Source organism: Emys orbicularis, chromosome 1 (genome assembly GCF_028017835.1).
Source record: "Emys orbicularis isolate rEmyOrb1 chromosome 1, rEmyOrb1.hap1, whole genome shotgun sequence".
In the NCBI taxonomy this organism is placed as follows: domain Eukaryota; kingdom Metazoa; phylum Chordata; order Testudines; family Emydidae; genus Emys; species Emys orbicularis.
Window position 1 is genome coordinate 331,834,684 of NC_088683.1, and position 16,792 is coordinate 331,851,475.

General features: G+C 47.2%; 1 protein-coding gene across 1 annotated transcript; it reads right to left on the bottom strand.

Annotated features, from left to right (window-relative positions):
• Positions 1 to 334: 334 nt before the first annotated feature.
• On the bottom strand, positions 335 to 793 carry C1H11orf87 (chromosome 1 C11orf87 homolog). Its single transcript, XM_065400138.1, has one exon. It carries the CDS (start codon positions 791 to 793, stop codon positions 335 to 337), a length of 459 nt encoding a protein of 152 aa, XP_065256210.1.
• Positions 794 to 16,792: the final 15,999 nt, after the last annotated feature.

Below are 16,792 nucleotides of genomic sequence, written 5' to 3' on the forward strand. Positions count from 1 at the left end.
TCGTTTATAACATACAATTAGGGATAAGCCCAGGAGAGGAATGGGGGGAAATATCTTCTCGATCCTTATGATAACTCTGTGCATCACACTGGGATCCCCCACGCCTCCGGGCAGATGACTGTATATTTGGTAGCACTGTGCAGCTTCTTTTCCGTTAAAAAGACGCATCCTTTCCTTGCACAGTCAATGAGAAACGCAGCGTGATTTGTCATGCGCTTGAATTGTGGGTTTGTTCGTTCGTTTTAATTAATAACTTTTCTTTTCAGAGTCTACAGTCATCACTGGAGTATTTACAAACACCAAACAGAGCCTTGGCGAGGTCCCCCCAAAATAATCATGACAATACCACGGTTTGCAGGAGCCCCGCACTAGCTGTGTCCAAACAAGATCTTGCCGGTTGAGCGCTCCGGGGCTCCGGGGGAGACGGGCGCTGGATTCCCGAGTCCTGGGTGGAGCTTCCCAGCCGGGGGGTTCTTCCAGGGGGTGTCTCTCCCTGAATACCTGCCTCGGGGCGGCTGCTGCTGCAGTGGTCCCGTTCATATTCCTCCTGAGCCCTCTGCATTTTCCGCTTCTTCATCTTCCTCTTGTGGACGTGGAAGGTGGTGAGGGAGAGGAGGATCAGGCAGAAGATGAGGGTGACCAGGACGATTAAAACCAGAGTGGAAGAGAAGGACTGAAAGAGCTGCCCCACCTGCGCGATGCAGGTGCTGCTGGCGTTGGAGGAGGCAGATGTCCTGTTCAAGAGACAAGGTGGCAGAGACAGCCTCAACTCCTTGGAGAGCTTGGCACTCATTGAGGAGGCTTAAGAAGATGAGGATCTTCCTCTTCTCCCTGCAGATGCTTGAATTTGAATTGGTTCCGGGCTGGGGGTTTACACTGGCTGGAAATGCGCTGGACGCGGCTCGCTCTCTGGAGATGTCAGATGAAAGATCAAGCCTGCAAAGGGACCCAGAGGAATCAGTGTTCGGGACCCAAATCAAGAAACACACAATTCACCGGCTGCCACCAAAGCCCCCCACCCTCCTTCCAGCCCCAACAGGGTACAAAGTCGTCTAAACTCCGGCACACTGGGGGATGCTGCCTGATTGACAAACCACGCGCATTACAGAGAGTTCCCAACCCAACCCAGCGCAGCGCCCCTGAAACAGACCAGCCCCAGCCCACTGGTTAGACGGCTCGAGATGTCTTCAGCCCTGCCAGCCCGAGGCGATGCTGGCCGTGCCCTAAGACGGGGGGAGCGATGCACCAATGCGGCGGCACCTGATCGGCTCCAGTTACTCCGCACAGGGAGCAGCTTTGCCGGGCATTTCCCAACAAGTTGCCAATGACACCAGCCGCCGCCGCGGGAGCCCCGGTGTCCCAGGCGCGCTGCCCAGCCCGCCCCAGAGGCAGGCGTCACCCGAAGTTGGGACTCCGGCAGCGGCTGGTTCTTCACGCGCCTCTGGCTAGAGCAGAACGCGGGACCCGACGGGCTGCCCCGGGCCCTGCTGCCGGGCACGGGCGGGGGCACGCGCCTTACCTGGACTGCCACTGGCTGGAGGGAGCCCCCGGCCGCGCGCTCGCCGAGGCTGCAGAAGGCGCCGAATGAAGCGGGCAGAGCCGGAGCCGGAGCCGGCGCCGCTTCAGGGAGCTCAGCGCGCAGCCTATCGCCAGCCCGGCCGGTGACGTCAGGCAGCCAGTGCCGGCTCTGCTCCCCCGCGGCTCGGCTGGGCGGAGAGGGGCAGCCCCGAGCGGGCACCCCGCCCCCACAGGCCGATACCCCCCACTTACCTACCCATCCCGCCCCGTCCCCCACAGGCCAATTCCCCCCACCTATGTACCCCCCTCATCCATCCCCCCACAGGCCAATACCCCCCTCCTACCTACCCACCCCGCCCCCACCTCTACCCCTTCTGCCACAGGCCAATACCCCCCACCCTGTCCCCCGCCTCTCCCCCCACAAGCTAATACCCCCACCCCTTCCCCTACAGACCAATACTCCCCACCCTGCCCACACCCTCATCCCCTGCTCCCCCCATAGACCCACCTCATCACCATCCCACACAGACCAATACCCCCATTTACCCATCCCCCACAGACCTACCTACCTCATCCACCCAACCCACACAGATCCAGCCCACCCCCACACATACCAGTACCCCCATAGATCCACCCTACCCCCACACATACCTACCTAATATGCCATTGCCAAACTGCTTCCCCTAACCCAATCCCACACATACCTATTTAGTGCCCCACTGCCAACCCCTTACCCCAGAAGTTCTCAAAGTTTTGTACTGGTGACCCCTTTCACATAGCAAACCTCTGAGTGTGACCCCACCCCCCATAACTTTCAACACTTTCAAATATATTTAACAACATTATAAATGCTGGAGGCAAAGCGGGATTTGGGGTGGAGGCTGACAGCTCGTGACCCCCCATGTAATAACCTCATGACCCCCTGAGGGGTTCCGACCCCCAGTTTGAGAACCCCTGCCTTACCCTAATCTCCCATACATATCTAATAACCCAACTCCCAAACCTCCACTCCCCAGGCCCTCAACTTTCCCTAAACTCTTTCTCCCGTATATATCCACTTCTCCACATCCAAATCTTATTCACTGAACACACTCCACCACACATACTTACCCAATAATCTCACTTCCCAATATCCCCTTCCCTAATGCCCAACCTGCCATATATATCTAATACCATCCAATATTCCTACTCCCTTTACCCCATTTCCCTAATGCGCCCCACATATAACCAGACCCTCAAACCCCATTCTACTAACTCCAGCTCCATATTTACTCAATACACCTACCCATTACATTCCCTTCCCCTAAGCCCCACCCACTTACATAACCAATATCCCTTTCACTAAATTTTTACCTCCATACATAACACTGGTCTACAATTTTTGAGAAGTCGTCTGCTTCAGAGATAAAATGTGCTATTTATTATGTATTTTGATGCGCTGAATTCAAATATGACAATTAAAACAACTGATTGGCTACTGTTTCTAAGATATTTAAGTTTTTACATTTTATGTCTATGTATATTGTGTAGATAGTAGAGTTTTAATCATAAATTGTAAACCTAGGTCTTTTCATGTGTTTATGGTTGCTTTACATGATAATATTTCACCTATCCTGTTTATGTAACACTTTAAAAATCAGCAAAAGGGTTATATAAATAAAATGTATTATGAAACAAAAGGCAAAAAACTATTCTGTACATAGTTTAGTCCTATTCAGTGTCTACTCGGCGCTTCTTGGCTTGTCTCTTGTATTCATTAAATGGAGCATCTCTTGTCACTGTCCAGCAATAGTCTGCAAGCATTGATGGGCTCCATTTGCCCTGAGAGCGTTTCTCCATTGTTGCAATGTCCTGGTGAAATCGCTCGCCGTGCTCGTCGCTCACTGCTCCGCAGTTCGGTGGAAAAAAATCTAGATGAGAGTGCAAAAAATGTATCTTTAGTGACATGTTGCAACCAAGGCTTTTGTATGCCTTGAGGAGGTTTTCCAGCAACAACCTGTAGTTGTCTGCCTTGTTGTTTCCGAGAAAATTTATTGCCACTAACTGGAAGGCTTTCCAGGCCGTCTTTTCCTTGCCACGCAGTGCATGGTCAAATGCATCATCTCGAAGAAGTTCACAAATCTGAGGACCAACAAAGACACCTTCCTTTATCTTAGCTTCACTTAACCTTGGAAATTTTCCACGGAGGTACTTGAAAGCTGCTTGTGTTTTGTCAATGGCCTTGACAAAGTTCTTCATCAGACCCAGCTTGATGTGTAAGGGTGCTAACAAAATCTTCCTTGATTCAACAAGTGGTGGATGCTGAACACTTTTCCTCCCACGCTCCAATGACTGTCGGAGTGGCCAATCTTTCTTGATGTAGTGGGAATCTCTTGCACAACTATCCCATTCGCAGAGAAAACAGCAGTACTTTGTGTATCCAGTCTGCAGACCAAGCAAGAGAGCAACAACCTTCAAATCGCCACAAAGCTGACACTGATGTTGGTCATAGTTTATGCACCTCAAAAGTTGTTTCATGTTGTCATAGGTTTCCTTCATATGGACTGCATGACCAACTGGAATTGATGGCAAAACATTGCCATTATGCAGTAAAACAGCTTTAAGACTCGTCTTCGATGAATCAATGAACAGTCTCCACTCATCTGGATCGTGAACGATGTTGAGGGCTGCCATCACACCATCGATGTTGTTGCAGGCTACAAGATCACCTTCCATGAAGAAGAATGGGACAAGATCCTTTTGACGGTCACGGAACATGGAAACCCTAACATCACCTGCCAGGAGATTCCACTGCTGTAGTCTGGAGCCCAACAGCTCTGCCTTACTCTTGGGTAGTTCCAAATCCCTGACAAGGTCATTCAGTTCACCTTGTGTTATGAGGTGTGGTTCAGAGGAGGAGGATGGGAGAAAATGTGGGTCCTGTGACATTGATGGTTCAGGACCAGAAGTTTCATCCTCTTCCTCTTCCTCTTCCTCGTCTGACTCAAGTGAGAATGATTCTGGTGCACCAGGAACCGGCACTCCTTCTCCGTGGGGTACTGGGCGTATAGCTGATGGAATGTTTGGATAATGCACAGTCCACTTTTTCTTCTTTGACACACCTTTCCCAACTGGAGGCACCATGCAGAAGTAACAATTGCTGGTATGATCTGTTGGCTCTCTCCAAATCATTGGCACTGCAAAAGGCATAGATTTCCTTTTCCTGTTCAACCACTGGTGAAGATTTGTTGCACAAGTGTTGCAGCATATGTGTGGGGCCCACCTCTTGTCCTGATCTCCAATTTTGCAGCCAAAATAAAGGTGATAGGCTTTCTTAACCATAGTGGTTATACTGCGCTTTTGTGATGGAAAAGTCACTTCACCACAAACATAGCAGAAGTTATCTGCACTGTTCTCACAAGTACGAGGCATCTCTGCTCACTTTGGCTAAACAGCAATGTGTCCCTTTGCAAAATCAAACACTGACAAATAAGAGAGCACAACACTGTATGATTTCTAGAGCTGATATAGGGCAATTTGTTCAGCAGAGTGATGTAAGCTTCGTTATGATTGCATCATCCATGACTTCTAGGAATAACATGATGCAATTCATATCATGTCTGACGCAATACCAGCTTCAGATTGCATCATTCATTGTTTTGCCTAAAAAGCAAGTACTGTCCAAACCCAGTCATAGATTTATTCATAGATCCAGTCAAAGATGTATTTTAGTCATTTCTGGTTTAAATTGAGATCCCTTCCCTTTATAACTCACTTATCCTCCGCCATTCCCAAGTCAAGGGTCGTATATACTGACCCAATAGCATATCTTGAAAACTAGAGCCAATCAACAATTTTAAGCATCATTTTCGATCTGAGTGACCCAGAATTAGTAACGTTTGACTACATTTATTTCAGAAGCATTTTGGCTGTAGAGCAGTGTAATCAATGCCCCCACTCTCCCACTCCATACAAACCCACTTCTCTCACACTCATACATACCAAAGTCCCCATCCCTCATGCAAACCCACAACTCCCATGCCCTCTTTCTCTACCACTACACAACATACAGTACATACTCACTCTCTTCACCCAAGCATCCTCCATCTCCATACATACCCAATTCTTATCCTCCATATACATCCACTTTCCTATACCACATGTACACACACATACTGCCCTACTTCCATATTCCCTTCCTCATACATGTGCACACCACTCATACTCACTGAAACCCATTTCCATACCCCCCTCACCTACATGTAACATCTGAGGACTCATTTAATGCTAACAGCCCCATGGGGAGAAAATGACAGCCAAGGATTACAGCAGCATCAGGGCATTCTGTCCATGTTCCCTTTCCTCTGACCATGTCCCCTATGCCAGTGGTTCTCAACCTTTCCAGACTACTGCACCCCTTTCAGGAGTCTGATTTGTCTTGTGAACCCCAAGTTTCACCTCACTTAAAAACTACTTGCTTACCAAATCAGACATAAAAATACAAAAGTTTCACAGCACCCTACTACATTTCAGTGCGATACTTGAGCCTATTTTTCACTTGTGAGCCTCATCTGAAGCCAGAGCACCAGATGGCAGGGCTGAAGTCTGAGCCCCGCTGCCTGGGGCTGAAGCCCGAGCCCTGCTGCCTTAGACTGAAGCATGTAACTTAGCTTTGTGGGGGCCCCTGTGGTGTGAAGCCCCAGACAGTTGCCCTGCTTGCCATGCCCTAATGCTGGCCCTGCACTTTCAACACCCCTAAAACCAACTCTTGACACACACACCCTGGGGTTGAAACCCCGAAGTTGAGAAAACCTAATCTAGATGAGTTGAGTACCCCCTGGAAGACCTCTGCGTACCCCCAGGGGTATGCATACCCCTGGTTGAGAACCACTGCTCTATGCCAGCAGCCAGGTGGGCAACACAGAAGCCACTATACTGAGTCTTTGTCACTAGAACATCCCTCTTGTTATGCCTGTTTGGCCAGAATCCACCAACCGTGTGACATAAAGCAACTGCACTTCAGGATCTAGCTCTTTAAGTCTAAAATTTTCCTTCCATTTAAATGCTATCCGTTCCTGTCATAACTATAAAGGGAAGGGTAACAGCTCTCCTGTGTACAGTACTATAAAATCCCTCCTGGCCAGAGACTCCAAAATCCTTTTACCTGTAAAGGGTTAAGAAGCTCGGGTAACCTGGCTGACACCTGACCCAAAGGACCAATAAGGGGACAAGATATTTTCAAATCTTGGGGGGGGGAAAGGCTTTTGTGTGTGCTCTTTGTTTAAGGGGTTGTTCGCTCTTGGGACTGAGAGGGACCAGACATCAATCCAGGTTCTCCCCATCTTTCTAAACAAGTCTCTCATATTTCAATCTTGTAAGTAAAAAGCCAGGCAAGGCGTCTTAGTTTTACTTTGTTTTCTCAACTTGTAAATGTACCTTTTACTAGAGTGTTTATCTTTGTTTGCTATACTTTGAACCTGGGCTAGAGGGGGGTCCTCTGAGCTCTTTTAGTTTGATTACCCTGTAAAGTTATTTTCCATACTGATTTTACAGAGATGATTTTTACCTTTTTCTTTAATTAAAAGCCTTCTTTTTAAGAACCTGATTGATTTTTCCTTGTTTTTAGATCCAAGGGAGTTGGATCTGTATTCACCAGGAGTTGGTGAAAGGAAGGAGGGGGGGAGGGTCAATTTCTCCTTGTTTTAAGATCCAAGGAGTTGGATCTGTATTCACCAGGAGTTGGTGAAAGGAAGGAGGGGGGAAGGGTCAATTTCTCCTTGTTTTAAGATCCAAGGAGTTGGATCTGTATTCACCAGAAGTTGGTGAAAGGAAGGAGGGGGGAAGGGTCAATTTCTCCTTGTTTTAAGATCCAAGGGGTTTGGATCTGTATTCACCAGGAGTTGGTGAAAGATTTCTCAAAGCTTCCCAGGGAAGGGAATGGTGGCAGCGGACCAGAACTAAGCTGGTAGTTAAGCTTAGAAGTCCTCATGCAGGTCCCCACACTTGTACCCTAAAGTTCAAAGTGGGGATACAGCCTTGACAGTTCCCTTGGCTAGATGCAATGCATCCAGCACCATATAAGTCTGTGATCTTTTGGCGCTTTTTAAAAAACAGTCACGATAACAAGCACAGAGCATGTTTGTTTTTTTGTAAATGTTAAATAATTTTTAGTGTTTATGTACAGGATTGACAGCCACATAGAATTAAGTCCTCTGATACAACACAGGCATGATCATTGAAGTTTCCCTACACTGCCCCACCAATGTGCTTCAAACTTGTTCTGGAGAGGCTAGAGGGTAGTTCAGTCTCTCTGTCCATTGAATCTTTAGCCTCTAGGGCTGAGTGCTCTAACCTAGTGGTTTTCAATCTGTGATCCACGTACCTCTGAAGGTCCACAGACTATGTTTAAGATTTCCAAAGGGGTGTGCACCTTCATTGGAAATGTTTTAGGGGTCTGCAAATGAAAAAATGTTGAAAGCCACTGCTCTAACCAGGGTATCACTTAGTGCCAGGTTTGGTGGTACTTTTATGATGTGGACATTGGCCTACTAGGAAAGTTGGGTGGTAACCACCAACTCATATGCTGAACACCACTTAAAAGTCATCAGATGGTTAAAAAGTGTTTTCAAAAAGAGCATAAGAATGGACATTTATATAGGAGCCAGTATCTTCAGCTATAATACTGGTGTAATGGTATCTTATGGTGCTTGTCCTGTTTATGAAGTAGTAAGCATATCTTGTACTGAATAAGTTCCAAGGCCTAATAATGTATTAGCTCAGAATGTGGCTATTACAAAAGTTAACAGGTACTACAGTTATTCTACTAAAACATTTCATTACATATTCACGTTATCTGTGAAAGAAGAGAAAAATACAAAGAAGAAACGGGCTATGAAATGGCTAAAAGGTAAATTGTTTGTAAAAAAAAAAAAACCTTTTGGGCCTTTCTTTTCTCCCATCACCTAAAGCTACTTGTCCTTCTAATTGTAGTCTGCCCCTTGCACACACACTCGCACACACCAGTAGGACTCTTGTTTCTAGAATAACTAGTATATTTTGTTAACATTGTGTTTCAAAATTGCATTGTCCCAATGTTAACAAACAATGAAAACTCAAATGTTTTATGTATTAATATGACGCTTATTCTGGGGACAGGATCTTAGCTGACTTTTAGGGAGGGAAAGGTGGACTCAGGGAGTGGCAAAGAACGGTCTCTATATTGGTCTCCATATTGGAAGAGAAGGTTAAAGGACTAGAGATCCAAGTATCAACCCTGCGTTGCATCAGAGAAAATGAAGATTTTCTGGACAGAAGTCAGAGTTTGGTACTGCAGGTACAGCATGCTGAAGAATCTGAGAGGCAGTGCACAATGGGGAAGAAAATTGGCAGCATGTGACTTCCAGAAGAAGAAAGAGGAGAAACCTTGTATCCCTAATGCAGATAGAGGTAAGAAACCGTTTTCAGGCTCTCTGCACAGGTACTATGGAGAAGAATGGTTTGGAAGAGTCATCTGAGGGAAGGGATCAGGAGACCCCATCGACCAGAAGATATGGGATGCATTGTCCTAGGGATGGGGGTTTCATGACCACCACTCCCAAGAGGAGGAGATGGGTGGTGGTTGTTGGGGACTCCCTCCTAAAGGGGACAGAGTCATCCATCTGCCGTCCAGACCGGGAAACTCGAGAAGTGTGCTGCTTGCCTGGAGCTAGAAATCAGGATGTGACGGAGTGTGCTGAGACTGATCAAGTCCTTGGACCACTATCCCTTGCTACTTCTTCACATGGGCACCAATGATACTGCCAAGAATGACCTTGAGTGGGTCACTGGAGACTACGTGGCTCTGGGAAGAAGGATACAGGAGTTTGAGGCACAAGTCGTGTTCTCATCCATCCTCCTTGTTGAAGGAAAAGGCCCAGGTAGGGACCATCAAATTGTGGAGGTAAATGCGTGGTTATGCAGGTGGTGTCGGAGAGAGGGCTTTGGATTCTTCGACCATGGGATGTTGTTCCAGGAAGAAGGATTGCTAGGAAGAGATGGAATCCACCTAACGAAGAGAGGGAAGAGCATCTTCACAGGCAGGCTTGCTAACCTAGTGAGGAGGGCTTTAAACTAGACCAGGAGGATGAGGTAGATGAGGTTTTCTTCTGACAACTAACAGAAGTTTCCAGATCACAGGCCCTAGTTCTCATGGGGGACTTCAATCACCCTGACATCTACTGGGAGAGCAATACAGCAGTGCACAAACAATCCAGGAAGTTTTTGGAGAGTGTTGGGAACAATTTCCTGGTGCAAATGCTGGAGGAACCAACTAGGGGCTGTGCTCCTCTTGACCTGCTGCTCACAAACAGGGAAGAATTGGTAGGGGAAGTAGAAGTGGGTGGCAACCTGGGCATCAGTGACCATGAGATGGTCGAGTTCAGGATCCTGACAAAAGGAAGAAAGGAGAGCAGCAGAATACAGACCCTGGACTTCAGAAAAGCAGACTTTGACTCCCTCAGGGAACTGATGGGCAGGATCCCCTGGGAGGCTAATATGAGGGGGAAAGGAGTCCATGGGGCCAAATGCAATGCATCTGAGGGTGCTGTGGGAGTTGGCTGATGTGATTGCAGAGCCATTGGCCATTATCTTTGAAAACTTGTGGTGATCGGGGGAGTTCCCAGATGATTGGAAAAGGGCAAATGTAGTGCCCATCTTTAAAAAAGGGAAGAAGGAGAATCCGGGGAAAGCAGTGGACATGATATATCTTGACTTTACCAAAGCTTTTGATATGGTCTCCCACAGTATTCTTGCCAGCAAGTTTAAAAAGTATGGACTGGATGAATGGACTATAAGGGGTATAGAAAGCTGGCTAGATCGTCGGGTTCAACAGGTAGTGATCAACGGCTCAATGTCTAGTTGGCACCCAGTATCAAGCAGAGTGCCCTAGGGGTGTGTCCTGGGGCCGGTTTTGTTCTACATCTTCATTAATGATCTGGATGATGGGATTAATTGCACCCTCAGCAAGCTCGCGGATGACACTAAGCTGCGGGGAGAGGTAGATACACTGGAGGTGAGGGATAGGGTCCAGAGTGACATAGACAAATTGGAGGATTGGGCTAAAAGAAATCTGATGAGGTTCAACAAGGACAAGTGCAGAGTCCTGCACTTAGGATGGAAGAATCCCATGCACTGCTACAGGCTGGGGACCGATTGGCTAAGCGGCAGTTCTGCAGAAAAGGACCTGGGGATTATAGTGGACGAGAAGCTGGATATGAGTCAACAGTGTGCCCTTGTTGCCAAGAAGGCTAATGGAATATTGGGCTGCATTAGTAGGAGCATTGACAGCTGATCGTGGGAAGTGATTATTCCCCTCTATTTGGCACTGGTTAGGCCACATCTGGAGTATTGCGTCCAGTTTTGGGCCCTCCACTACAGAAAGGATGTGGACAAATTGGAGAGAGTCCAGCGGAGGGCAATGAAAATGATTAGGGGATTGGGGCACATGACTTATGAGGAGAGGCTGAGGGCTCTGGTTTTATTTAGTCTGCAGAAGAGAAGAGTGAGGGGGGATTTGACAGCAGCCTTCAACTACCTGAAGGGGGGTTCCAAAGAGAATGGAGCTAGGCTGTTTTCAGTGGTGGCAGATGATGGAACAAGGAGCAGTGGTCTCAAATTGCAGTGGGGGAGGTCTAGGTTGGATATTAGGAAAAACTATTTCACTAGCAGGGTGGTGACGCACTGGAATGGGTTACCTAGGGAAGTGGTGGAATCTCCATCCTTAGAGGTTTTTAAGGCCCGGCTTGACAAAGCCCTGGCTGGGTGATTTAGTTGGGGTTGGTCCTGCTTTGAGCAGGGGGTTGGACTAGATAACCTCCTGAGGTCTCTTCCAACACTAATCTTCTATGATTCTATGATGGGAAGAAGTGAGTTTTGAAACTGCTCTTTCAGCAGATTCTCAACCCCCTTTTTGTTTGCTTTCATGTATACTTTTGAGTTTTTCTGCTTTAGCTGAAAGGAGTGACAAGCTGAGATGACTGGCACACAGCTTTAAAACTGTGAATACAAAAGCCCGTCACAACAGAAGAATTATAGAAAAAAGGAGAAATAACTGTTCAGTAATTATGCAAGCTCTCCATTCTGGCTAATAATGGCTGTCAGCCAATCAAAGTACAGGGATTCTCATACCCGCAACTAGAATGCAGGGAACTTCACCCATGGGAAAAAAACCTGTACAGTTATGTGTCAATAGTTGTACATCATTCCTACATGCTGATCGGCTGATATCATTCTATATTGCAGTATCACAATATAAATATTAATACATATATGATACACAGTGACAAAATATCTTTTGTTAGCTAGTATAGAAATAGTTCTCAAATATTCAAGGCTGAAACTTTACAAGTATAAAACTGACTAAAACTAAAGTGAAGTCACCCTCTACGATATACAGTTATGTTACTTATGGAGGTTATGCCTTTTCCTGAAGTATCCAGTACTGGCCACTATCTGAGATAGGGTATTACACAAAAGGGACAATTTGTATATTCTGATGCAATTCGTATATTTTATATAGCCTTTGATAGCTACCAACTTTAGCTGAATTCAACCTGGTGAGACTCCTTGCACCATTACAAATCCACAGCACCAGCGAGACCCCAGATTTGTTTTAATTCAGTTAAGAATGTTGCTTGTTTAGGTCCCAATTCTGCACCCCCTTCGTCATATGGGCAGTCCTTCCTGATGCAAGTGGTCTAATGAATTACCTACAAAAGTAAATATTTCTCCTATGAGTAAGGGTTTGCTGCCGTGCTTAATTTGTAATGAAAGAGGTGCTGGGGCTCAAACAATTTTTTTACATTATTAACTAATACAGCAAGCTCAGAGGTGCCGAGGCTATGAACTGTCAAGTGTAGAGGTGCACCCTGGTACTCAGCCCTGGCAATCCCTGGCATAACTTAAGTACTAGTTTGCTGGTTCAAGCCCTCAGCTATTAATGACTTTTCTTGAACAAATTTCATTGTACCATCGCTGTTTTAGTCTAGCAGTTGATTACATATAGAATAATGCATGATTTCCTCTGCAAAGAAATGGATGTAATCATGCGCCAGACAGCCCAAATATTTGATGGATGTCAACAACCCTAATAGTGATTTGCAATCTCCCTGTGGGAAGAGGGCAATCTGTACACAAGTTCTTTAAGCTTCACCAGAGCCATCTGCTACCATAGGTGAAGTCAAGTGATTTAAGAGTAGCCCTCAAGCCTAGTACCACAAATAGAGCTAATTTTAGAAATAAAAAGTAATAGATTTGTAATTGTTATTTACCGGTAGATCAAGTAATATCCTGGACATTGTTAACTTACATCTCACAAAAATACCGTAAGTAATAGTGTCTTTTAGTGATATTTCATTAGAAAAGGTTTAACTAAACAGAGGTATAGTTTCATAGATTCCAAGGCCAGAAGGGCCCATTGTGCTCATCTAGTCTGACCTTCCCAAAATAATTCTGTGACCATCAGGGTCCAGATTCCCCAAGGAGAGAAGGGGTGTTTGAATGAACAGTTGAAGCAAATGATTGTCTACAATGTTATTGTGCTACAAAAATATGTCAGGTAAGGTCTTTTATGAAAGCTTGTAATGTTCTAAACAGAATGATCAGATGAGATGTGTATACAGACTGGGGTTCTGAATGTATGTATTTATGTATATAGAAAACTGTACTTGTAATCTGTGGTGCAGTCAGGCAGGGAGGGGCTGCCTCACCAACCAGATATTAGCTCCAAGCACTTAGTATTGTATAATCCAGGAGAAGACAAATGAGCGGCCATTAGAGTTAATGGGAAGACACTGGGTATGTCTACACAGCAAAGAAAAACCCGTGGCTGGCCTATGCCAGCTGACTCAGGCTCGCAGGGCTCAGGCTGCAGGGCTGTTTAATTGCTGTGTAGACTTCTGGGCTCGGGCTGTAGCTCAAGCTCTGGGACCCTCTCATCTCTCAAGGTCCTAGAGCCTAGGCTCCAGCCCAAGCCTGGAAGTCTACACAGCAATGAAACAGCCCTGCAGCCCGAGCCCTGCGAGCCCAAGTCAGCTGGTCTAGTTGCTGCATAGACGTACCCATTGAGACATCCCAGCTAGAATTTCCCCACCCTGAATAACCATCAGTCACCATATCAGGAGAGAGAAAATGGCCTTTTAAAAATGAGACTTGAAATTGAGGTCATCATACAGAAACTGAGGGACAGTCACTTGGTGGGTGCTGTCTGTGAAATGCTGGTCTATCGTAGGGTGTATGCTGGGAAACTGTTCAGAGGCAGTAGGTAACTTGTATTAAAAAAGGGAGTGTATCTAATTTTAAAGTGTAAAGCCTGAGGTTGCATCTTGATGTTTGTTTTCTGTGTAACTTGCATGTGTTTGCTTTTCCTTACTATTTTATCTTTGAATCTGTGATTTTTCTATTAACTAAACCTTTTGTTTATTTTTATCCCAAGCAGGTTTCTGGTGTGCAAACTGTGTGGAGTGTGTGCCAAAGTAAGCTGGTGTCTCGGGGGGCTGGTTTCACGCCTTTGGGGGTGATGAACCAGAGGTGAAAAGTCTGAGTGTCTGGTAGTTATGGTAACCTACAAATCTATGAATCTAAGATGCTGGTGCCCAGGATTCCCAGGTCAAAAGCAAAGATTTTTTCCTTTTCTTTCTTGAAGAGGAGAATTTGGATGACATAGGCTCAGGCAGACTTTGCTCTTAAAAGAGTAGTCCCTAAGAAACTTAAAGGCCAGTTTTACATATGCAATATTTATTCTTATGCATAGGCGCCAACTCCGTGGGTGCTCTGGGGCTGGAGCACCCACGGGGGGAAATTAGCGGGTGCTCCGCACCCACTGTCAGCCAAGCTCCCCCTGCCCCCTCCCGAGCGCACCGCGTCCCCGCTTCTCCCCCTCCCTCCCAGTGCTTCCCATCCCCCTGCTGCCTAACAGCTGTTTGGCGGCGCTTAGGACTTTCTGGGAGGGAGTGGGAGGAGCGGGGACATGGCATGCTCAGGGGAGGAGGTGGAGAAGAGGCAGGGCAGGGGCGGGGACTTGGGGGAAGGGGGTGGAATGGGGGTGGGGCAAAAGCGGTGCAGAGGCAGGCTGGGATGGGGCCAGGGGATGGGGGGGATCCAGCACCCACCGGGCAGAGGGGAAGTTGGCACCTATGTTCTTATGTTAGAAAAGTGCTATTGTCTTATGCTGCTGAAGAACAAGGATTACAGTAATGATGATGCAGAAAGTGAGTGATTTCACTTCTTCTTAGCATATGCACAACATGCCTCACGTGGCGTGTGACCAGGATTCATCACTGAATTTGGTCGGCAGGTTGGATCATTAGCTTCCCCGGCTTGGGCCAGGTACTGACAGACAGTGCAACATGAATGCTGATCCATGCCCACCAGTGATTTCACTGATTTGATGGAGTTGCATAGTGGAACTGGGAGCAGAATTTGTGCCCAGAATGTGTGTGTATTAGAGCAAACTGGACTGCATAAGGGATGTGCTGAAGAGGTATAAAGGATAACATTTTAATAACAGAGGATCCAGACAACTGCAAAATGGATATTTGGTGATGAATAGCTGATTTGATTAAAATTAATTCTGGAGGGGAATAAGGCAGGATTTTACTCAATAACAGCACATTTAAAATGCTATTTGTTTTTTCAATAGACAATACGTTTAAGCAAGGTAATGTCCCTCTAATGACCTTTTAGAGCTAATCCTTTGCTTTTCTATGGAGTTTGATCAGAGAATTCAAAGGAGCAAACCTTCATTATTTTTTCAAAGTGGAGAATGAGGCTGGTAAAACCTAAGGCCAAGACTAGCTATGGATATTACAACAACAACAAAAGTCTTGCTGTTGTTATTTAGTTCTCCTCCAGAAAGGCTGAAGCATAGTGAGACATACTTGGAATCAGATTTTATGTTAATAGCTCTCCCTGTTTCTAATAATACATTTTGAATGCACTTCAGAGAGAATTGCACATATCATTCTCTCCAACGTTTGAAATGGGTGAAGTTACTCATTTTGGGTCAAATTCTAAGCTTAGATGCATGTGTGGGATACCCATTAACTTCAGTGGCAACTGTATGCCTGAGTACAAAGGCAGAAATTATCCCAAAATTCTGTCTTACCAGCAGGGTCGGTGCTACCATTAAGGCGAACTAGGCGGTTGCCTAGGGCGCCAAGATTTGGGGGCGCAAAAAAGCGGTGCCCCCAATTTTTTTTTTACAGCGTTCCTCCCCGAGCACACAGTCGCCGCTCCACTTCTCCCGCCTCCCAGGCTTGCAGCGCCAATCAGCTGTTTGGCACTGCAAGCCTGGGAGGAGAATTAGAGCGGGGGCGGCGTACTCGGGGAGGAGGCAGAGCAGAGGTGAGCTGGGGTGGGGAGGTGCCACAGGGCTTCCCGGGCCGGGGGGCGGGGGGGGAGCTGCCGTGGGGGTGCCTCAGGGTGGGTGGGGAGCTGCCGCAGGGCTCCCCATCCCAGCTCACATCTGCTACGCCCCCTCCCCGAGCATGCCGTCGCTGCTCCACTTCTCCCGCCTCCCAGGCTTGCGGCGCCAATCAGCTGTTTGGCGCCACAAGCCTGGGAGGGGAGGAGAATTAGAGCGGGGGCGGCGTGCTAGGGGAGGAGGCGGAGCAGGGGTGAGCTGGGGTGGGGAACTGCCGCACGGCTCCCTGGGGGGGAGCTGCCACGGGGGGGGGGGCGCCTCAGGGCGGGGGGGGGGTGGGGAGCTGCCGCAGGGCTGGGGGGGGGGCGCAAGGTGGAAGTTTCGCCTAGGGCGCGAAATTTCCTTGCACCGGCCCTGCTTACCAGCCCTAAGGTGACTCAGTGAAAGGAGTGTTAACTTGTTCAGATAAAGCAGTGACAGACTTTCAGGAGCAGCAAACACCCACAGAAACATACATGTGTATAATCTTCAAGTGAGGGGCCGATAGAATGATAGCAGCATCCCCCACGCTGTAATTTATTTTATGATTTAGTAAAACTATTTTGGTATAGCAGGAACCCAGTTCTCTATGACTTCCAATGGGATTTGGATGCCTAACTTCCATTTGTGGCTCTGAAAATCTCCCCTGTAATTATTTTTCCTTCAAACATATGACCAGATTCTGGCCAGCTCCTACGCAGGAGCACAATGGGGGGAACTTTCCCTTACTCTTCCCCTATGCCATGGCTGGCTAGAATCCCATTGGGAAGTACAGTCATTGCTTTCTGCTAGCTCTATAGGAGATACTAGCAGTCTGGCAGGCAGTATGCATGGGCAGGGCCAGTGGACAAGCCAGGG